Genomic DNA, 24,002 nt, shown 5'->3' with positions numbered 1-24,002 from the left:
CACGAGCAGCTCCCAAAGCAAGTGCTCTCCTGCAGAGACTGGGCCATCCAGCAGACGTTGGAACAAGCTGGAAAACAGAGGCAGACTTGCAAATGAGGGTAAACAATAGGCATCATTTATTTGGATATCGAGAAAAATGTTTTAATGCTGTACCACATAACTACAAGTGAATTTCCAAATTCCAAAAGCATCGTTCAGGGGAGAAGTATTTACAGTGTCGCCAGGATAAAAAAATAGCCGCACAGCCGTGCTGTGCTCTGGGGGCAAGGTTCACATTTTAAAACTTAAGGCTTTAATCGCTACATGAACACAGTAAAAAAAAAAAAAAAAAAAAAAAAACCAAACCAAAACAAAGATTAAAAAATAGATTTGTTTGCAGAACAAGCATTAAAACTATTTATCATGCCTGTAAGAAACTCTAAGAAATCATTAGGAAAATAGACCAAACAGACAACAGAAAGGTATTTACATTTTGTTTAATAATTAAAAAATAAAAATATACAGACTCTTCCATGACTTCGGTCAGTAAAATCCCTTTACTGATATGACCCAAACTCGCACTAGGTTTGCTAGCACACTGCCTCCAGGCTGCCAGCGGCTCCTCCTGCTCCTTCCACCCAGCGCAGCTGGAAAGCACAACGTGCTGCGAGGGAACCCTTTGCTTCCCACTGTTGTCCCGAAAACAGAAGCCCCTCCGCCAAAACCACCACCCCACGCAGCATCGAGAGGGAGAGGTGCCTCCCGCTGGCTGGAGCCTGCCAGCTCTCAGACGAACCTCGCGTCTCGGAGCGTGAGCCAGGAGCAAATACCCTGAGAAAAATCGAGGTCTGGCTCTTGCTAGCAAAGACGATCCTGGATCATCTGGTTTCCAGCTGGGTGTCAGACACCCCATGGGACCCCAACTGCAACCGTAACGTAGAGCGTAAGGCAGCCCGGGGGGGTTTATGGGGGAGGCATCGCTGCTGGAGTGGGAAACGGATGATAAACCACGAGGCGAGCGGCAGCGGGCAGAGCAACCAATGGCACTGGCGAGGCAGCTTTGCCTTCAGCTGGCATGCCGGCATCCCAAATCAGGGTGACGGCCCCGCAGAAAGGGGAGGTGGCTGTGAGGGCAGCGAGCGTCGGTTCACTCTGTGTGTATAGATTTAGCCTTGAACAAGTGCAATTTTTTGGTAAGGCGAAGGAAGAAACGGAACCTCCCCGTAAAGTCAGGCCCAGCGGATGTCGCAAGGTTATCCAAGGGTTTAGAAAGAGAGGTGCTTTTTCTGCCAGAGGGAAGAAGCTTCCTTCGAAAGGGGAGGGTGTTGAGAGGCACACATGCAGGGAGGGACTGCAGGGGAGCCTGCTGCATCAAAACCAGCACCACTCCTCCTCCCCTTCAAAGCAAGCCCCGCCAGCCTGCCAGACCTGCGTGTCACCCTTCATTCATTTAGACAGATGACAGCAATGCTCACTTGTACATGGCTTTGGGGGGGGGGATTTACAAAATCTCACTGGAATTCATTAGTATATAAAATGCAATCACTAAAGAAGCGGATTTTACAAAATATAAACACAATATCCTATCACATTGCTTTCTGGTCTCTGAGTTTGCAGGAATGGAGGCAGCAGGCAGTGATGGGCACCCTCTGTACACTACGAATAGGAGTTTCTTTTCATCTGGGATGGACGAAGGGCAAGAGTGCCCGTGGCAAGCGCTGCCAGCTAAAACTTTACCCTTCCAAAACCCTGGCAAAAACCAGCAATGCGTGGCGTCAGCACCAGCAGTGTTTTCACCAGCGTGGTTCCCTGCAGCTCCCTCTCTCCTGCTGCGACCAAGCACAAATGGCTCCGAACCAGTAGCACTTAGCCTGCAGCACACCCCAGCCCCCGCAGTGCCCAGAGGGGGCTGGGGGGGGGGGGGGGCAGCCCAGCACCCCTTCGTGCTGCAGAGCTGCCCGACACCCAGAACAGGTGCTTGCTGCCCAAACCGGTGGCAAACTCCACCCCAAGGGACAGGAAAAGAGCAAAATGAAGCTGAAACCCAGCTGGTAATGATTTTCAGTGACCAAAGAATGAAAGTTGTAAGCAAATAAGCAAAAGCTAGTCATTTTTGCACAAAACAATTCATTTTTGGGGGAGGGGAAAAGCTGTTTTGACAGCAATTTTCCATTGAGAAAGGCTGGCTGGCTACGTATCTGGATTTGCTATACAACTGCAAGCTGCAGCCTCGGTGCTGCCCGCTTCCGCCCTCCGCGCACTGGCGGTCGGTAGGACCCTTCCAACAGCTTCCCCGGAGGGCTCCTCTCAAGCGAGCAGACTGGGAACAACCAAATACGCTGAAACAAGGTCAGTCCTTCTGGCCAGAGCCTGCCCTGAAAGATCAGGCAGGCCATTTTTACTACGCCTCTTAGCTTTGGCAGAAAAGGATCTATTCTCGTGCCGAGCAAAGGCATTGCTTCTCCATTTCCACCTCTTCATACAGCAAAATGCTCTGCATCTGTACAAAATATTCTCATAATAAAATAATGACTGAACTATTTACAAAGAAAAGCTCAAATGAATGAAAGCATATCATCCACAACAGCAAGGTTATAGCAGCAGTTGCATGTCTTCAAAGATACCTGGCTTGATCTATGTTACATGCAGACATCAGCAGGGAGGCAGAGGAGATGGTAAAAAAAATAAAATAATAAACAACCCACCCATTCAGCAAAGTCCTTGATGTTGTCCTAGAAAGAAGCAGTCAAATTTGCCTTTCAGCTTACAAAATGTACAAGCAAGGGGTGGATGCAGCCAGAAGGGGATGGGGCAGGACTATGCAGCTGTGTCAAACTCATCACCTCCTCACCGGTCCACTCCCCGGGTGAAGTCATGCAAAGAGGAGGCCAGGAGGTCCCCAGGTCCAGCTGGACACGGGGGAAGCAGGTAGACAGAGAGCCAGGGAGACACCTATGCTTCTCTGTCACTGCGCAGGGCTGCAGGCTCCCTCCACCTCCTTGTATCTAGTAAGTAGCAACAAACAGCAAGAGAGACGGCAGCACCCGCCACCAGGGAACTGATGGGTTGAAGAAGTCATGATGGAGGAGTGGGAGATGGGGCTACAGATCCTCACCTCCACTAGCAAACTTGCAGCGGGTGGCTCTGCGGTTGGTACAGGTAATGGCACATTTAAATACCAAAACTGGTGACACAGAAAGGTTTTCCTATGAACCTTCTCAGAGAAAAGGCAACTGAAGAAAAATGACCGCCATCAGGACTTTCCCCCTTTCTACGTGCTGCTATTACATGCCACAAAAGCGGAAACAAAGTTATGGAATATAAATACCAGAACAGATCCCTAAGTAGACAACAAAAATAAGTTAACATTTATAAAAAAAATACATACAGCAAGAAATCTGCATATCTTTAAATAATTTTCTTTGGAAACACACTTCCAGTCAGAATTCACCCCCAAAGGGTCATTGCTGAATGTCTTAAATGCTCAGAAGCTGGTACCCAAGGTAGGCAAAAACATCCTTACATTTTTGGTACCATGGGAAACTTTGCTCCCCTCTGAGTTTTCATCTTCTTCCCCTCCCACCACATCTTCAGTGCTTTTTGGGAGGCTATGGAGTGTGTCGACCTTGCCTGTGTTTAAACGAAACAGACCTCAACCTAGTGGCTTTTAATTTCTATATTCTTCTCTCCCTGCTTGAGTAAGACTTTGTATATGCACGAGGAGCAAAGGCTTAGCAGATGGCCAAGACCCAGTGACTGGAGCACTCCGACTTCATTTTGTGGGGGGAACTGCACTCGAAACACACCCTGAAATGCATCTGGGAGGCAATGAACACATTGCCTTCACTCCCTCCAATTCCAACCCTGGCAAGAAGAGCCTCCCAGTGTACTAGAAGGAAGCCAAGATTAAAACGCTTCAGCGGGCAGAAAGGCTATAAGGTCTGTCTTGGAAACCTGTGAGAGATGGTCCACGGTCCGGCCGTGTAATCCAGGAGATGGTCTGGTTTCCCCTTTCTGCTGCACCAGATGCCCGGTGAGACCCTGGTCAAGTCATGCAGGGGTCTGTTCTTCAGTTCTCCAACTGAACGACAGGGACAAGAGCCCGTCCCTTTGTCAGCGAGAGCCATGCTGACAGATTAAAGATTGTTCAGAGGCAGTAGCGTGGAGGACACCTAGGAAAGCGTCTACTCAGGTCAGGAGTGGGGATTTTTGCAGTATCGTATTTGGGATGCTCCATCCCTGGAAGTGTTTGAGGTCAGGCTGGACGGGGCTTTGAGCAACCTGATCTAGTGAAAGATGTCCCTGCTCGTGGCAGGGAGGCTGGACTGGATGATCTTCAAAGGTCCCTTCCAACTCAAACCATTCCATGATTCTATGATTTGTTTTTCAGTACAAGCTGAAGTGTGAATTTAAATCAGTGGCATGTATGGGCATGGCCCACCTTCCTGATGCTTTAACAAGCCTTTTTTAGGGTAGTGAATTTGGCTGGGGAAAGTTATTAGAGAGAATTAAAAGAAATTTTCATCTTACAGCAAAACTAAGGCATTGCGAACCAAACACAGACACTGGTCTCCAAACTTCCCACCTTTCACAACAGCCAGGCTCTGGAGACGATCTCTAGCCCCAAAGGGAAAGCTCCTCTCAGCAAGCCAGACCCTAGAGCTTAGCGGTGTTTTCTGGGCTGCATGCTCTACTGGGACCGAGGAGCCCCTGCACACCCCACCGGCCCTCCCTTGGGCAGGGGGCAGACACCAGGCACTGCTCACGGATGAAGTTCAAGCCCCTGAAAATCTTCCTGTGCTTCCCCTTCCCGGGGCAGAAACGTGCTCCACCCGCTGACACCAAACTGAAGTCTCACATCCTTTGCTAACGCCATGCAGCCGGCACACAGAACTGATGCGGGGAGAGGAAAATAGGGCCCTGCTTGTTGTTAGAGCTGGGCTCACTTCTGCTCGCCACCCCACCACTGCAGCCACACCACTGGTGATTTCCGAGGCGAAGAGGTAGGACGGCTCTTTGGAGACACCCGTTCTTTTCAAGCCATTCAAGTACTTGCACCAAATAGTTTTATGGCTAAACCTGGCAATCCCTCTGCTGAGCATGTTGTCAGCAGAAACATCTGCTGGCATTACCTACACACTTGCAAATGACCATTCACCCGACAAGCGGCGACCACAAACCCTCCCAACATTTCACAGCAGCGGTGCGCTTTAAAGCATATGAGTAGGTAGGTAGAAAAAAAAGTTAAATACAACAAAAACTATGAGACCTGATAGTTTGAAGAATGCAAGTCTTGCAGGTGCCTTCTTAACTAGGTGAAAGCTGGTGTTTGGCGAGAGCCTTTTTGTGTGCGTACACGTTGGGTACAGCTCACATTGGGTGAAGGACGGATCTGGGGTAAGCCTGACAGTAGCACTGCAAAATCTGTTTCATGTATAATCAGTTAGAGTATCTGTGGGGAGGTAATTCCCAGGGCTACTGAAAGAAAGACCTTTGTGAGGCCTGGTTTCATAGCAGCATTTAAGGTTAACTGGCACACAGAAGCAGGTTTTTTTCTACACACTGGAAAAAAAAAACAGGAGAGGGAAGAAGGGAAGCGCATAGCCCCAGATTAGCTGACAGTGTCGCCGGGAGTATACCAGAGGTGTGGCTTTTATCCTTGTGATCCCTTTTAACTGTGCTACTAAGCAAACTGCAAGCTGCAGCAACAGGGCTGGGGAGTCCCGCATTATGCTTCCTTATTCCTGCATTACTGATTAACCAGACGTAATCTGGTTCAGGATCCCCACCACAAAGCTTCCTTCACTGCAGCCTTTCCCCAACTGCCCATAAGCCAAACATGCAGTCATTTACAGCTGTCCGAACCAGCATCCGTGTTTCTCTCCGCATCTGCTGAGGCCGCGTAGGTGGCTTCCACACTGTGCCATATTCCATAGGTAAAGTAGATGATAAAGCCTGCAGAAGGCAAGGGGAGAGGGCACCGTTAGCTCTGTAAGGAAAAAAACCACTACTCACACTGACAAACACAGGTTGCACCAGGGGTAAGTCCAGCCATCCTGATGGCTAGCTTCTAGCGGACAGCCACTACCTTCCTCAGAAAAAAAGCCATTAACAAAAGCATCAGTCTTTAAAAGACAATCTATGCAGGCCCCAAACAGGGGGCTGATTATAGAATAAGCCTCCCACGCTTTTCAGTGAGTTCATTGCAGTCCATTCTGCAGAGAGCTTTCTCTCTCCATTTGTATGCCTACAGTATCCATCCCAGTAAAGTACATCTGCAACTGATGCTCATCTTAATTGTTTTCATTGTAACAAATTCCCTGGGCGTTTCAGGCAATTCAGCCTTCTCCACATGGCTATTGGGAGCATCTTGGGATGGAGCTCAGCTCCTTCAACTCCAGAAGCACAAGCCCCACCACCTGGACTGCAGTTCAAGGCCAGCCAACAAGAAATGCTGTATGGTTTCATGTTGGCAACAAGACACACTGTATGGTTTCTTGTTGGCAACAAGACCCATAAGATGGTTCATGGGTTGTTGTTTTCTCCTCACAAAGGCTTCGTAACCCTTGAATTTAAAACAAGGCTTGAGACACACTGCCTAAATGGCTTCAGTTAAGTCACCGAGGTTGCCCAAGCATGATGAGAGTGCAGGATCCCTCCCTGGAATGCTACAATAAATTTATAGTTAACAAAATCTAGTAATTTTGAACATAGAATTTTTTACTGTCTCAAACTCACCTATAAGCATCCAGACTGCAAACCGTATCCATGTGCCTAGGTCTAGCTGCATCATGAGGTAAACATTCACAAAAATACTCACAACAGGAAGAAGGGGCAAAAGAGGTACCTGAAAAAGAAAGAGGGATACATTACACCCACAGGGCAGACCAGTGGGGCAGGCAGGAACATTGCATCCCTGGTAAACGGGATGTGATGGCTGTTACCAACTCCTCAGCTGCCAGATCTGAAAAAAGGCAAGGTTAGACCAAAATGGACGACATCGATCCACCGTGGGAGAGGGACGTGAACAATGCTGTTCACCTGTTTTAAGAACGGTTGTCCTTGTTTTGTGGTCTGGAAGGAGGCAAGAGGCAAATTTCAGCAGCAATACTAAATATTCGTGGGGGGAAGGAGAGAAGAAGAAAACCGAGGACTGCATCATGACAGGCACCTACTGAAGACCAGGGAGAAGAAGGTAAGGAGAATGTCAGAGGAGGGACCTGAAGAACTTCATCCAGCACGTACCAAGGTAATTAAGCAATATAGAGCAAATTATCCCAGAGCAGAAGAAAAACAGAAAATATTGTAAAAGACGAGTGCAGCTGTACCAAGAATGCCTTAATGATCTGAGATACAAAGAAGAATGAGACAGTAAAGCCAAAATGCAAAAATCAGAATATAAAGAAATAGCACAGGCATGTAAAGACAAAATCAGAAAGGACAAATTATAACAATAGAAAGGTTTGTGAATATGGTGAAACCACAAGGAAAGTGAACTTCACTCCTAAGGAAAAAGGAGATTTACAAAAAGAAACAGGCTGAAATGTTGTAGGCCTTTCTTGATTTAAGCTTCACCAAAAAAAAAACCCCACGTTTATGGTGAGCAGCTGTTCACATCATTAGAGAAAGGGGATGGGCACACAAATTAGAAAATGGAAGAAAAATATTTTTCTAAATTAGGCTTTGTCAAGTCAGTAGGGACAAATGAGATTTCCCTAGGGGGATGAGTTATGTACCCAGAGATTGCAGAAGTGATCTCTAAACTATTAATAGGCATCTCTGAGAGCTCTTGGTAGAATGGCAAGGTTTCTGAAGACTGGAGAAGGGACACAAATTACCTATTAAAACGAAATACAGAAAAACAACTGGGGAACAAACCAGCCAGCCTTGGATTCCCAGAAAGACTTTGGAGAAAAATCACTAGACAGTCAGGTTGTAAATGTCTAAAGGACAACAAGGAGATAAGAAAGAGCCGTTACAGATTTAGCAGTGACAGGTCTAATTTTTGTTTTCTCGGACAGGGTAGTGGCTGAGGGAAAAAGAAGGAGGTAAAATACCGTGAGTGTAAGGCAAAGAGATCTCCTCAGAAGCAAGTTCAGAAAATACAGTCTAGACGACAGTTCCTAAGTTTTCTGCTCCTGGCCATTTCTATTTCCACTTCTGGGACCACAACCTCAAGATGAGCTGCAAACACTACCTTGGGCAACTCTGGTTGGATTAAATTATTAAAATCAGAGAATTTACTGAAAAACTGTAACTGAAGAGCAGTCAAAATGAGAGCAGTTTGGAGGATGGGATTAGAATCCAAAACTAATTTAATAAATTGGGGAAACAGCCTAAATCAGTATGATAAAACATGACTTGCAGGATTATACTGGGGGAAAAAAAATCCCAGTGTTTGTTTTATATAGAAAGGATGGTATACTTGGACAGGGCAGGAAAATGACAGAGTTCCTCATACTTAAGGCTGTTAAAGAGAGAATGGTCATCCCTTAGTCTCCATGGGGACTAAGTAGGACATGAAAGTGCACTTTCTTAGAGCTTTTTAGGGAGCACCGCTTTGATCCTCATACACAAGCTTGCTTCTTGCGTTCTCTCTCCTTCTGTATCCACAGCCTGACGTGTCCCTTCAAAACCATCCCCTTTTTCTCTGGTCTCTGTCTCTTCCATATCCTATAACCATCTTAACCGTCTGCTTTCAAAAGCACTGTCCTGCCCTTCCTTTCTGGCCACATCTCTGCACCAGGTTCTGCCTTCCCAGCATCTCCTGGACTCCAGCACCATTTCCATTTTCTTCTTAGTCCTCTACTGTTGCCTCTGACCTGACCACGTGCGGCTTCCCCTCCTGATTCCCTCCTCCAACCTCTCAGCTAACCCCTTCAGTCCTTCTTTCTGTGCCGAATCTGCTTCTGCCCATGGGGCACTGCTGCGCAGCAGGCTTGCCACAACGTTGCTTCTGCCATGCTGCATTCTGCAGCAAAGCACCTACACTGACATTTGAGGTTAGACACCAGAAGTAAATCACACTCGGAGGCTGAGCTCGGCTCTGGTAGGACATCCCTTTATGCACTAAGCACAGACTACGAGAGGTTGCAGCCATGCTAGCTGGAGAGCTCAAACCATCAGCTCTATTGGCAGGCCTGCATGGAAAAGTTCACATCGTGCCTATATTCTCTGCATGTCCATTTGGCCAAGTCCCCTCTTCGGATACAGGCCAACATGCACTTCCTCCTCCAACCACCTCCCAAACAGCTCTTTTCTAGCTACACCTCCCAGGACACTCACCTTAAAGGAGAGCTTGGTTTTGCTTTCAGGCTGTTTCCATATAATGAAGCTGACAACAACAACAAGGATGGCAGCAATAATCCATACAGCTTTTATCAGAATGCTTGGCTCAAGGGCAGTCAGGATACAGCTACCCACGATAAGGAAACCTGTGAACAGACACCAAAAGCTTACTGATTCTTTTTTTAGGAACAGGAAAAAAAAAACCAAAACCACAAGCAGGCAAAGCAGAATCTGAAAGCTCAGCAAACAAAACAGCAACACATGAAAAAGCTAACTGTAAGAAACATGCCCTTCCCCCTATACACCCCCCCCACCTGTGGACTTCTTTTCAAGTCATAAATTTAATCTGTAGATCTTCAGTTATTTTGGCCATTACAGGGGCTCATCAAAATTACAGCCAGGAGATGAGCTTTCCCACCACGGTGAGTACAAGGATGTACCAGCTGGCTCACTGCCCAGTGCTTACCAATGATGAAGGTTGAGATGTTCACCACCGAGCCAGAGAATTTGGAAGGGTCCGAATTTGGGGGACACAGTATGGCTTTGAGTGAACATTTCTCCTCTTCCTCTGGCAGAAATCCAGCCTGCGACTCACTGGTGCTCACAGACTCGTTGTTATCAGTCTCCTCTGTTGTCCTAGCCATCTGGTATGCCAAATTAGGTTGCTCTGGCTGATACCTAGGAAAAGGGAAATGAAAAAAAGAGCATATTGGTTTGGTGCAGGGTACTTTTTGTTTAAAAGCCACACAGATAGCCACGGCTGCGCCCCAGATCACTATAGCACCAGAAGAGGCACACATAACATCTACAACCTTCTGTTTCAGGGGGAAATCCGAGAATAACGTCATCATAACGTGAGCAAATACGGTCAGCTATTATCACCTACAGCTTGGTTGTAATGTCAGTGTTTTAAACTGGACAGTGCTCTTTCATAAACCCTATCATCCATATCACCAAAACATGACTGGGCGATAGCAGTGAGGACCGGAGAAGGAAGCAGCAGAGGGACAGACAGACCATCATAACTGGGCCGTCGGGTTATCTATGGCAGTTCAGCTCTTGTGTTTTGGCACAGAGCTGGCTGAGCTAACAGCTCAGCAGATATCGCACCCCGGCAGCTGCTGATCGCACCCCGCAGCGACATTCCTGGTGCCCCATCCTCTTCTATCCCAGTCTCTTCTGCTGGCTTGTCTGCTGCCACATAAGAAAGGAAGAGGTGAACGAAGAACGGTAATTTTTTTGTTGCGTGTGTGGACAGCACCTCATTCAACGGGGCCCTGATGCACAGCCACGTGGATCCATAAAGAAAAAACACTCTTCCAGCCTCAGCCCTCTTTTGGTTTTGCCCATGACTCTCAGCCACAAGCCTGACTAAAGGAAAGGGCCGTTTTGAAATACACCTTAAAATCGCTCCTGTGGGGATGCGTTTGCAATGAGGCCATTTGTGAAACACTGCAAATTGAGAAATGCAGTGAAATCCTCGGCTCCAGCCACAGCTGGGTATTAGTGGCAGGACCTTACAGCTTTGGAAACAATTCAGCTGCCACTTCATTAGGCAGCCAACGGGGCAGCCAAATTACTGCCCAGGCTGCTACAAGACAGGCTGTCAGCTCTGCAAACGTACGATGGCGAAAATGCCATACAATGGGTACAGCAGCTTGCAAAAATAAGTTAAAGCAATTTACAGCTGTATGGAGAAGAGGGGACTGGAAAATCAAAGGAAAAGTAAGAAGGGCAAGGAAAATCGCCACGGATTTTCAAGGGGCAGGGTGGACAGAACAGGCACAGAACAATGGTATTACAGTACAGCGTTGGGCCTTCACCTGCTGCAAGACAGTTCTTAGTTCAATGCATTTGCTGTGAGCAGGCAAAAAGCCTACGCCAGACTTTGAAAAAGTCATTGAACACAAAGGTGTTCTTCAGGAACATGATCTTCAAAATACAGTCCTCATGGGCAGAGTGCTGTTGTCCATGAGGTGCCAAGCAATGAAGATACTCAATTTTCAGCTTAGGTTAGGGAAGCTATGGCAACTCAGCACTTCTAAAAGACATGCACTAAGGCACTGATCCTGCAAACACATGCTCAGCTTTTTTGCTGCTGCTAGACTTTATCTTGAATCCCCTTTCAAAAGTAAGATGACCTGAAACTGTATCCCCAGTGGGAACAAGAGTGATGACGACGCAGGCATCCAGGACCACCCATCTCTCATCTCATGTGTTGGCATATCTCTCAGGGCATCCAGGGTTGACCACAGCAGGAGCAGCATGGGCCAAGGATCAACCAAGTTCAGAGGACCCCCTTGCAGATCCAACTAGCACAATCCCCCATGAGCTTAAAGAAACAAACTCTTCACATACTTATAGCTGGAGATGTTCATGGTTTTACTGGGTCTATGGAAACTATGAGGGCATCTGATCACTGTGTGGATTTCTGTCTGTGTGACACAAGAGATGCTGTTTCTACATCCATACCTCAGTACCAACACGCAGGCTGCCACCAAGGAGTAAGCCAGGAGGGTCCCAATGGACATGAGATCCACAAGATCTTTCAAGTCAAAGAGAAAGGCCATAACAGCTGTAGGAGGAGAGGAAGGTGAGAGAGGGAAGAAAAATCAGTAACACAGCATAACATGCACATCTCAGGAGCGTTAATGACGATGCAGCACACGCGTGACTGTTGCTCAGGTCTCGGCCGGGGAGCTCGAGCTGTCCTGAGACAGGGAGAGGCAGAACTTGGCGCATGAATACCCTGAGCCTCGCAGGCTGTCCCAGCACAGCCTCACTAGCTGGAACCAGAGGAACCATTTGCTACAGTAAATGCCAGCCTGTTTGTCTCATATGGGTATGTTCACCCAACTAACAGCAATGAGCAGGTGTTTAAGCCACAGTCTTGTTGCCGGAGTGCCCCGGCGCAGCTGCAGCACCCCTAAGGCCACAATTATCTCCTGGAAGTAGCTAGAGGGAACAGAGGACTGGCAGCACCTCGCTCTGGTGTCTCAGCTCAGCTGGGGTGAAACCAGGCTTGTGCACGCAATGGGGAGCAAGCATCAAGGAGGGCATCTTCAGTTAGCATGCCTCATCAAGGGGGTTTCCAGAAAAAGGTATAGACTGCCATCCCTTAGGGATTACCCTGCTTACACACCCTCACCAGGCAACCCCTGGTCGTACGGACCTTTCTACAAAGGCCTTCAGAAGGAGAAGCAAGTAAGCAGAGGACAGACACCATAGTCAGACATGCAGGTGACACCACCTGTCATGAGAGCGCAGGGATCTCAGAGCTGAGCCTGGCCCAGCCTGTCCTCAATGCACTGCCTGGAGCCCAACAACCAACCCAACCTTCAAGCTCAGCTGGCAAGTGCTGTCCCTGCAGCTTCGTGTGTGCTTTGGTCCTAGGCACTACAGACCACTCTGAAGAGACCTGAAGGGACTGCAAAGCACTTTTTTTTTTACTTTATCTGGCTCTTTTTTCCCCAGTTTAGACCCAAGGCCGCCTGAAGAGAAAGGTGCCAGAGAAGCAGCTGTGAGGAGGCTCCATGGGTCCCAGCAGCAGAAGCTGAGCCGCTCCACAGGAGCTCAGAACCCACAGTGGCAGTTCAGCACCAACTCCCCACCAAACATGGCATGTTCTCACATCAACGGCTCATCCCACATTTGCAGTGGAAGGTAAAGAGGAAGCAGCAAGGCTAGGCATTGAGAGGAAGGGGACACCTACGAGAAGAGGGTAAGCCACTCGTCCTTGCCATCTGGAAGGTTCAATTCCCATATTCCTGGGGGCCAGGAGAGGGAAGGGGAGGATGGGATGGCTGCCAGCTTCTGATTAACAAATGTCTGTGCCACAGGGGTCATCTGCCTGTCTCCGGCTGCTCTGGTGTCTTCTGCCGAGCTGCTACCCACAGGCAGTGTGGTGTCTTCAGCCAAGCCAGGCCAACAGCCACAAGGATGCTGGGGCACCGCTGGCTGCCACCTTGCAGGGGGTTAATTATTTTTAAGGCTGGCAGAGCACCCAGGGAGCGGATGAAGGCAATTCTTGGCATGAGACAGGATGTCAGCAATGAGCTCTGAGAAAGAGGAACAGGCACACAGCAAGCTATTCATGCTCACCCAGCCCCTCCAGGGTATGCCCTGGAAACCCAGGGCATGCTCTGGGAAGTCGTGCTGTGCAATACATCCGATTAGTAAGCGGGCTAGAGTCAGGCAGACTTATCTGCCCCTAGGATGAGCTTATGCCTCCGTTCCACGCATTCATGTAAGTCTTTGGATCTTACCTGCAATGGCACCTGATGTCACTGTTGCAATTATTGGAGTTTTTCTCTTCTCATTGACTTTAGCCAAAAATTTAAAGAGAAGCCCATCTTCTGCCATAGCATAAATTATTCGAGGCATCGGAAACATGGAGCCAAGGAGACTAAGGACACAGAAGGGGGAAATAATCTACTTATATCACCTCCTGCTGAGCACAGGCACACAAACGAAAGCAAGTTTATGGCAGTACAAACACAGAACAGGTGGCTTTTGTTCACTTCAGCTTCTCCTTCAAGGGCTCCCTCCACACACTCATGTTGCTGATAGCTGGCAACTGAGGTGCAGCTCTGAGATTTTGGATACCTAAACTTAGCCACAGGCGATGAAAACAGCCTGACTTTCAGATAGCAAAATAGCCATAACTTCTACGAGCCTCTATGAGTTGCTCACCTAACTGAATATGTCTAAGTTGATCTGAAACAATAGGTCTCTAGAGTGCAGAAGAACATGACATAGTTTGCCTCCAGCCTGCCCTGCCTCCCATCCAGATGGCTGTCCTGCAGGCAACCTGCAGACAGACGGCCCTGGATATGGTAAGCCGCATATGCTCCAGGAGATGCACCCTGCACTACCTGACACAAACCTGCTCTCCACCCAGCAGGCCGGGATGTCTTGTGGGCAAACCATGCTTGCACCGCGGAGTTGCCTCCATGACTTAGTCAATGAATCTATTTATATTCCAGAGATGCACCTGCTGGGTCTGCTGCTAAGATGGGAGTTTCTGAAGTGATACTGATCTCTGAAATCTATCACAGGGTGAAATCCTGGCCCTTTTGAAGTCAATAGCTCTGAATTTCATCCCTGGTCTCGGCTCCCTTGACCTAGGGGAACACAGTGAAGGCAAAGCCCTGACATGCACCATTTTTTAAAGGAGCTGGAGATACATGTTTGCCTTGAGAGATGCACAAAGGAAGAACAGTGTCTCACCTCGTAGAAAGCGCACACAAGGAACCGACAGCCACTGCATAATTGGCTCCATCCCAACCCACATATTTAAAGGCATTGGGTAAAGGGCTGTTGGTATCCAGTTGGTAGTAAGGCATCATGAGCGTCAAGGCAGCTGACACACCAAAATAAGCCACAAAGCAGATGAGCAGAGATGCCACGATGCCAATAGGAATGGCCTTCTGAGGGTTTTTTACCTCCTCGCCTAGAAGAAAGAAATTGAAATACCAGCTAAATGACGAGCAAGAACTTTATCCCAACCTAGGACATGCTGGCTGGGGCTTTCAAAGGCTCCGTGGGCAGCAAGGCGCTGTTTGACCATGTGTGGACCTGCATGCTGCCAACGGCCTGCCCCAGCCTGTTGCTCCCACTTCTGCTGCTCCTGTGACTCCTTCTGACATAAACATTTGTGGAGGCCCTGTAAACTCAGGAGCCCAGAAACGATATGGATTAAAAGCAGTCCCTTCCCCAAAAAGGGTTATTTTTACCTCCAGTTACTCCTGCTATCCCACTGATGGTGCAGCCCCAAGAATAATTCAATGATCACAAGCAATGGGACAAGAAATTATTGTGCAGTTGTAGGGCAAATCCTTGGGTGAGCATTTCAGTTAGCATCTCCACCAAAACTACTGCACAGTGAACACAGCACCATAGGTGCCCAGTTCCAGCAAAATGCAGACTTCGCACAGCACCTGGAAATCATACAGATCTTTGAAAATCCCTCTTAAAAAAAGGGACTCCCTCTAGTTTTTATGGAAATTTTTCAACAACCAAGTTGGGATGAATGTGTAAAATAAAAAAAATCCTCAAAATTCAGGCACTGATTAATTAAGAAACAGCTTTGAGCCTTCACTGTCCTCCAGAGCTGCTCTCCTCTGAAAGCAAGAGCTCCTGAGGTTTGGCATTTCAGGAGGATGAACCAATAAGCAGAGACCCATGCACCTATAAGTCAAAGGCAGATGAATGTGTTTCTCCTCCAAAGAGAGGCCCTAGGGCTGGCTGGAGTAATGGAGCCAGCACTTCTCAAACTCCTTGGAAGAAGAGGCAGTACTGCTTTATCTGTCTTCGTGATGATCTCCTCCTCCCTCTGCTCCAGCTTTGAAGCAACTCAGTTCTTGCCAAATGTGAAATTAAGGATAATCCTTCCTTTCTCCAGGGAACTGAGATTCTTCTTAGCCAGGAGAAATATGACAGTGCTGATGTTTTCTCTCTCAGAAGGAGATCTCTGAACCTTTGAAGATAAAAACTCCCCCTTATTTTGAGGCACAGTTTTAGGCTGCAGATGACTCCCCAGAGGCTCCCTCTTTCTCTGGCTCTTTAAATACTCCAAGCCAGTTGAGCACCTTCAGCTGAGGGCACTGAAGAACCCTACTCCAGAATAACCTGTTGATTAAAGCATCATCTGGAGTTAGAGGTTCACACTTCACCAGTCATACAAAACATCTGAACCTGGGCCTTCCTTGTTTGCCTAATTGGTAAAGTTGGCTGTGTTTTCCGTGGAGTCTGACCTGGTTAGTGTCATCAGTGACCAACCATGGGACTGGGCCCCGCAGGCAAAGAAGGGAGAAAGCTGATTTTGTGGGTTATGCAGTCTAGCTGCCTGCCACAGCAGCTAGAATTCAACACTCGAGCACCCAGGGACTTGGACATACTCAGCACTTCGAGTATTAGGAGCAGCTGAGCCAAAAGTATATTCTGGGCTGAGGTTCAGAGGGATGATGAATGCAGTGTCCTGAATTACTCATTATCTGTGCTGTGCTGTATTACTGAAAGCCAATCTACCAGCAATCAGGTTCATAACCAGAATGAAGATATCTTTCCTCTTACCTGTAGTAGCAATACAGTCAAATCCCACGAAAGCATAAAAACATGTGGCTGCCCCTGAGAGGACTCCTTTCCATCCATAGGGCATAAACCCTCCAACACCATAGAGCTTTTCTTCCTGTGTTTGACTAAAAGGCATGGCACTGGGTTAGAAGTCATCCTGCCTAGGTGGGAGTAACAAAACTATTCATATAGCTCATAACAAAATCCAAAGCTGGAGTTTGAAGGAACACACTCTCCCTTTCACATGCTAGCATACAAATACCAGGCAAAATGCTAAGCCCTACCCACTGCAGAGCTTTGCACTGGCCTGCAACAGCCTGGGGAATGCACGGAATAAAAATGGTTCATGGTTTGTTCCTACCACCTGTTTTTTGGGGCAGATAAAAATGTCTTGGCCAAGACACGGAGAAAATAGCATGAATATTAAAATTCCTCTCCTAATATTACTGCATGCGTGTAGATACACCTATTCATTTAAACATAAGCTTTTGAAAAAGCACAACATGTAATTCTGAAAACTGAAGACTGAGAAAAATGTAAACTGTCCACTTTTCACCTAAGATGGACTCAGATGAAGTATAGGTGAGTAAACATCAGAGAGCAATGCAGGGTGCCATGACTGTCTAAAACCCACCCAATCCTCCATTCTCAACTTCAAAATTCCCTGAGCCAAGTTCATACCCAAACCGTGCTTGCCACCCTGAGGGAGGAGAGGAGCCTGCATCCCTGACGCACCAAATGCTTTGCTGAGCCTCATCCAAAGTTCATTCAAGTCAACAGATAGACATCTCCTGATCCCAGTGCATTCTGGATCAGGACCCTGGATCCATGTGCCTGTGTTGACTCATGTATAACATATCCTTCAGTTCAAGTGACTCAGGTCACTTTTTCAGGGAAAAGCCTTTGTAAAGATGAATTAAGGCAATTAAATTAAAGTAAATCCCAAATGCAAGTCTTATCAGGTGTAAGCATCTGAACTCTCTTGTAGAATCTCTGTTGAGACTTAGATGAAAACTGGCCTGTTATGTGCAGAAATAGCACAACCCAAATGTGGATTACTCTGGAAATAATGATAAAGTAAAGTAAACCCCAGACAGATTTTACAAAAATATTAAGTGCTCCGGGTCAAAGAGCTACACTTACACTTTGAAGCTATTGCACTAATTGCTCCTTGCATGGGAATAGCAGTAGGGAAGGAGGGGGGACCTTTCCTATAGAAACAATTCGTTCACAGCAGGCTGAATTTTGCAGAGACGCTCAATAAGCGGCTTGTACACAAGCCAAACTTGACCCACGCAACATTTATAAATCTCTCCAGTTTTTGCCAAACTGTGCTTCCTTGCAGGCCAGCATAAACAGTTTAGATAGCAAGCCAGGACTGAGTTGAGGTACGTGGAGATATTTAAAGGCCCTCATTCTGTGTTGCATAGTCTCAAGCAAAAATGAACAGCCTTGTATCACTGGCAACCCTTGTAAGCTCCTTAATTTTAATCTTGTATAGGAAGTCAGGATTTTGCCCAAGTAGCAAAATATCACTAAAAATGGATTTGTGATATGCTTGCTGCAATGCATTAAAATAATCTGCAACTTGCCTTCATTTTACTGAGGCAGTAAACTTTTGGGACAAAGTCTCCAAAAGGTACAACTCAAGGATATTGCCCAAGTGTCCAAAGCAACTACAGAGCTATACTTGGTCATGGCTTCATACAGGCACCAGAGCCAGCCTGGTGTAGCCTTGAGTAGGAGGTTGTCTAAAAAGCTCTTTTCTCTCAAATTTGGATGCTGTACGGGTCATGAGGCTGGAAATGGTCAGTTCTGCAGCAGGGCCCACGCTGACACAGCCTACCTCCTATCAGTTTCAGCCCATCAGCACAGCCTGCTTTCAGCAAACGCCCACTGAAACCAACTTTGCCTCAAGGCATTTGGCAAAGGAGGGAGCCATCCCATTCACTAGTTTTCTGAATCATTCCACAAACCCCCCTATAAGCTTGCCATTGAAAATGCATCAATTTCAGAGCTGAGAAGAAAAGATCCAACCTACTTGTCTCCGTAAATGCTGTGGCTGGTGTTGTAAATGTCCTGTTCAGTCAGCTGCCAGTTTTTAATAGACCCTTTCACGAAGCCGGAGACCATGACGAAGCCAAGGACAAGGATGTTGATGCAGGTGAACACTTTGTTCACCAGGGCTGATTCCTTAACGCCAAAAATTAAAAGCCCTGGGGAAAAAATGGCAGACAGGCAGTCAGGTATTTTGCCACCAGCAGCAGGCGCTGAGGGCTTGCAGAGGTAGCCCAGCTCTGTTCATGCTGTGCTCTGCCCAACTTATCACACCTCATTTCTCCACAAAGCCAAGTAGTTCAGGTAGGTCAGGATTAACTCACCCAGAAGGAGGACGAGGACTCCAGCCCAGACATTACTACTGCGGGATGTGACACACCTTCCCATCCAGCATGCCCATTTGGCACGTGCCCCTGGTAAAGTGCTCTGCTAACACAGCTAAACTGCTTCCAGCGCTTTTAACGCCAGCTCTGGTCGCCTCATGGTGCTATGCTGTGCCACCTAGACACAGCCTCAAACTCCACCCAGAGACCTGGAGAAAGCACCCCAGGTGGTTTTTCATGAAGGAACATTGTCTTAGAGGTCTTGGCCACATGCAGAAGTTATGAACAACATTCAATTTTCCTTAGAAGCAGGGGAAAATATGAGCAGGGACCAAATCCAGGAGGACAGCTACTTCTAGTGCTGAAGACACAGAAGAAGGTGGCATCTTGGGAATCCTGCTCCCATTTAAATCAGCGGGAGCTTCTCTAGTGAGTTCAGCAAGAGCAGGATTTCAGCCTGTGGTCTTAAGAGCATCCATCTGAAGAAGAACACATTTACAGGCTTTGGCAACCAGGATCTCACTGAGGCATAGCTCGGCTTCTCGGAACGACAAGCTCTGGTAACTTTCATTTGCTCTTCAGGTGCCTGATTTTCAAGAACCCAAACCTTTAACCCAAATCTAAGAAGGCGGCTGAGGGAGAAGGTAAAAAACTTCACACGAGCCTGAGGGAGAAAAGAAGCACAACAGGGTGTCCTTACTGCTACTCCAAGGCACTTCAAGGACAGGGGAACATCCTATGCACTCACCTTTCCTTCTTTTAAAATAGGAAATAAGCTGATAAGCACGTAAGATAAAACTGCGTACCTGCCCAGGAAAAACTTGTAAGGTACCTTGTAGAAATCTGAAGCTCAAGACAGTGCAAGCAGAAATAAACTTGTAGTGCTTATATTTGGGACTAAAGCTGCTCATTCAGTAGCTTTTTGTAGAAAAGAATGGTTTGCATTTTTTATTAAAATCCAGGGAATTTGCTCCATGCAGGGGAATAAAGCCATCGGTAATCTGTATAATTTTACTCCTCAGTAGTGCTAAAATGAGGAGTCTTAAATTTTGTAAATTGTATCTGGTGAAAGACCAGATTCTAATTTGAAACTAAAGCAATTCCTATTATATACAAATGAACAAAGAGGAAAATCTTCTCTCCCATTCAGATGTAGTCCTGAAAACAGAGGGCTGCTCTTGACTTCAGCAGTCCTCGATATAGTCCTAGATCCAAATGCAAACCCAGATGCCAAAGCATCCCTTGCTTATGAAGCCTGTTCCCATGAGCACAGCTCACGCTGTAAGATGGCCATCCTGATCAGAGTGGGAAATGTCAGGATAACCTTGTTGGGGTGACACTGCAGCTTCTGCATTCTGGAAACCACAGAGGGGTACATGAGAAGTGTAATTTTTTAAATTCACCTAAATTTGGCAATGCTTTGCAAGATCCAGTTGGAGCAGAGCAAGAAGTTCAGAAGGATTTTAATTTTAGAAATTTTCAAAACTTTTCCAAATTCTGATCAAAGCCTTGGCACATTTTTAGAAAAAAAGAGGACCTGACTGTTTATCACACATTTATTTTTCTGGAGTCTTGCATTCACTGCTGCAAACTGAAGCCCATATGTATTTTAAAAAAACGAAAACAGTAGTACATGAGGTTGTTACTGAGTCCCATATTTTTTTTCTCACTTTCCTGGCTCAAGGCACTGAAAATTGGCAGATTATCAAAGCGGGAATAAGGTTGATAGAGCAACAGAATGAAATTCTTGTGTAATAGGATTTGTGGAGGCAAGGATTAAACTTCCATACCTGACTGAGGATAACAAGTCATCTTTTCTTTTCTTCCTTACATAAAATTTGATTGAAGGTTTTAAAAGTGGCTCAAAAAATATCGAGAATGCTCCCCTCTAATTAAAAACCTTGTAAACAGGCTATGCCCCATGCTAACTCCACAGCAGCTATATAGGTCAATCCAACACTTGTAGCAAAGAAAGAGTCTTTAATATGTTGTCCAAAATAAATCAGGACTTTGTGCCTATTCCAAAAGCAAACAATGAAATTACAGAAGAAGGAGGTCCAAGACTCACAAACCCTTCCAAGGTTTTACCTGTTAGGATGATGATTATCACCACGGCGAAGATGTCTGGGTATTTTGCTAGCACTCCGGGAGCATCCATCGTCATATATTTTTTACAAAATTTTTCAATATGCTGGCCTATGATTTCATCAAACGTTGCGCTCCAGGCTCTGGCCACACTTGAGGTTCCTGCCAGAGGACAGAAAGGATGCAGATCACCCTTCGTGGCTGGCACACGTTCCAAACAGGGAGCACCTTGCATGGCTTTTCACCATGGAGGGCCTCAAGCAACCTTGCATGTGCTTCCCGGGTGCTGGGAGCAGCCTTTCCTCTGCAGATCCAGCCCGCAGCCTGTATTCATGCCTGGCATCTGCTTTGATGGTAACACACACAGGTGGTGGGTCTCAGACTCCTACTCAGCTGGCAAGGTAAAAAAATCCTTATAGTGGTTTGGCTTCTTAGTAAATCTTGACTTTGCCTTAAGATACAGCCTAGACTGACTTTTTCCTTATGCCCCCAGCAGCCTGAACTTCCCCCAAACCTGGTAATTTCTGCTACTTAGAGAGGTCTGAGTCTCTTCTGATACCAGCAGAAATCCCTGGCAGCCCTGGCCAGGTGACTGCAGCCCAGGCAGAGGGACCTTACAGAAGCCAGCCAGCCTCTGGCAGTGCGACACTGGAGCACCAGAGCCTGGACTGCAACATTTGCCCAGCTCTGTAAGCTCTGCACTCCAGCAACATACAGATCTGCTCTGACCTCCGGTGCTAGAACATCCAAACAGGATAAAGACTCAGATATAATTTACAGGTTACCTGAGCATAAGTCAGCCTATTGCAGGACGCTGGTGATGATCCCAGCAAGCGCACGACTCCTGCCTGCAGCAAGTGCTTAGACGTCCCCCTCCGGGGTCGCTGTTTGCTGCGGTTCCCAAGAGCACCAAACTATGCACAGCTTGCCAGGGTGAGGACTGAACCTGGGTTCTCAGGATGACCAAGTCCGGGACATTGTCTGGGCCAGGAGAGTCATTTCAGAGAACTGAAATAGTAACAACGAAAAGCTACCACCAGACAGTGACAGCATTGTGTAAAATAAGTAGGTTTGGGTAATAGCCAACTTCTCCCTCTCCTGCATTAAAGTGGCTATCATTATACTCCTGATGTCTTATACAGTACATTATATATAACAGCATCTAATTGCATGATATAATTACTACTGTACATAATTACCTAGTTAAAAAAAGAGGTTGGTTTGGTTTCAGTTTGCAGAGCAATTCCTCAGAGTACGCCGTCAGGGCCCCCTTCTACCTAGAACAGTTTGTCCTGACACACTCACCTGCGGGTGGGTGTTCAGGTCCCAGCTCCGGCACCTGCAGTCGTGTCAAACAATGTCCATGCTTATCTACAGCTAATCCCTCTGCAGCAGCGGTGGGCAGCACCTGCAGCAAAGCTGGGAACACTCACTGCCCCAATCCAGCTTTGCAACAGTATAAAAATAAGCTGCAGAACAGACCTGTTTGGAGACATTTCTGTTCACTGAGACAGAAAAGCACACAATGTGAATGCTTTTGAAAAGGTGGGACATCAGTGCCATCAATTTAATCTTGAAAAACTCCAAAAGTTATTGTATACCACATTAAAATTTTTCAGCTTAACTTTGGCATGATTTGAGGGAAGAGACTATTTCTTCAGTGATTTTTTTTCCTTTTTGTCCTGGCTCTAATATTTCATGTTCTAGGACAGGAACAACCAGCTCCTGAATGTGTTATATTAGATGCCAGTTGCTTGGATGCCAGTTCCACTATCAGCCATTTATCCCAAACTCTCTGTAACCAACAGCCTTGAGGGAGCAGGGAGAATCTGACATTCTTCCAACATCGCAGACACCTGTTGCTAGAGAGCACGGTGCAAAGACATTCGGCTTGTATCCAGGAGGATTTACTAGTTCTGGGTTAGCACAACCTCGCCAGATCGAGCTGGGTCCTGCCCACAGCACACAGCTCCCAGGAGAGCTGCTGAGCTTAGGTGCAGGGCTCACTGCAGAAACAGGCACAGGGCAGGAGGCCACCACGTGCCCCAGGAAATCGCAGCAGCAGCTACTCGCCAGGCATGCTGTTACTCATCGTATTACCAGCTCCCACCAGCTTCTAGTTCCTGAAATGCTTCTCACAATCTGGCATGGTTCCCCAAACCCACATCTTCCCAGAAGGAAGTTCACACCAGATCCTGGTCCTGAACACCTTCTTCCTTCTGTCTAGACCACTTGCACACCCATTTTTGCTCATCACTCACCTCCAAGACCCCACACCAGTCTTCCCCCAAGTCAAGTCACTTCAATTAATTACAAGCTATTGGCCACCCATCCCGGGACACCAGGATCTCTTTTTCCACCCCCACAATACTTTCTGAACAGATGTCCGAGAACCTCAGCGTGAAAACACCAAGTTGGCCAAGCCCTTTACAGATGCAAGCTCCCACCACCCCATGTGGTTTCGGTGGCACTGCTTGGCATTTTCTGCAGCACGACTGAGAAAAAAATTGGCTTTCTGCCCTTCTCAACCCCCGGCTCTGAACTGCCATGTGTGCCTGCCAACATATCTTTCTCCTCCATGCCTCCAAAGCTGCTGGGAGTTGTCCCAGCTCACAAGAGGGGTATTTAGCACAAGGAGAAAGGTTGGGTAAGATAAAGAAAAGAGACCTGCTATAGCTCACTTCCTCCCCCAGTTGTTTTTCCTGCTTAGCCAACCTTAATCCCAAATTATGAGGAAGCCAGTTGCAAACATGCATTTTTGTCACAGGTCTGAATTAAAAGTAACAAAGTTGTGTTTGAACACATTCATGGATAATATCTACTTATTTTTTACTGAATTTTCTGCCTTGTGATAATACACTGAGCAGCCAACTCGGAAATAAAAACTGAGGCAGTGGTTCAAAAGCCATTATGAGAGGACAAAAAAAAAAAATCTCAGAAATACCAGCCTCAGCCCAGATCCTGGGAGTGTAACGTTCAGTATGTAAATCTTTTCATTGTGCATTTGCAGAATCAGGTTTTGGGACAGCATCCACGGCTATGTCAGTCATTTTGGTGGTCACATAACTAAGTAGATGAGGAGCATGGAGGAGAAGATTTATCATTACCTTTCTGGAATGGAAGATAAATCACCAAGAAGACTGTTCAATTTTTCTACACGTAGCCTAAGTAGAGTCCATTTTAGAAGTCTGGAGA

The 24,002-nt window shown here is 46.9% G+C and overlaps 1 protein-coding gene across 1 annotated transcript in view; it reads right to left on the bottom strand.

The window, feature by feature from the left end:
• SLC7A1 (solute carrier family 7 member 1) overlaps nucleotides 1–24,002 on the bottom strand; it is a 71,005-nt gene that overhangs the window by 18,548 nt on the left and 28,455 nt on the right. Inside the window, exons 3-12 of the mRNA XM_076364316.1 lie at nucleotides 20,811–20,969; nucleotides 18,383–18,557; nucleotides 16,342–16,466; nucleotides 14,497–14,719; nucleotides 13,533–13,672; nucleotides 11,740–11,842; nucleotides 9,734–9,945; nucleotides 9,265–9,413; nucleotides 6,718–6,826; nucleotides 5,833–5,934 (exon numbers count right to left, since the gene is read on the bottom strand). Coding sequence (XP_076220431.1) covers nucleotides 5,833–5,934; nucleotides 6,718–6,826; nucleotides 9,265–9,413; nucleotides 9,734–9,945; nucleotides 11,740–11,842; nucleotides 13,533–13,672; nucleotides 14,497–14,719; nucleotides 16,342–16,466; nucleotides 18,383–18,557; nucleotides 20,811–20,969 — 1,497 coding nt within the window. The remainder of the gene's footprint in view (nucleotides 1–5,832; nucleotides 5,935–6,717; nucleotides 6,827–9,264; nucleotides 9,414–9,733; nucleotides 9,946–11,739; nucleotides 11,843–13,532; nucleotides 13,673–14,496; nucleotides 14,720–16,341; nucleotides 16,467–18,382; nucleotides 18,558–20,810; nucleotides 20,970–24,002) is intronic.

Source organism: Aptenodytes patagonicus, chromosome 1 (assembly GCF_965638725.1).
Source record: "Aptenodytes patagonicus chromosome 1, bAptPat1.pri.cur, whole genome shotgun sequence".
Classification (NCBI taxonomy): Eukaryota; Metazoa; Chordata; class Aves; order Sphenisciformes; family Spheniscidae; genus Aptenodytes; species Aptenodytes patagonicus.
This window is presented reverse-complemented; position numbering and strand designations above follow the sequence as displayed.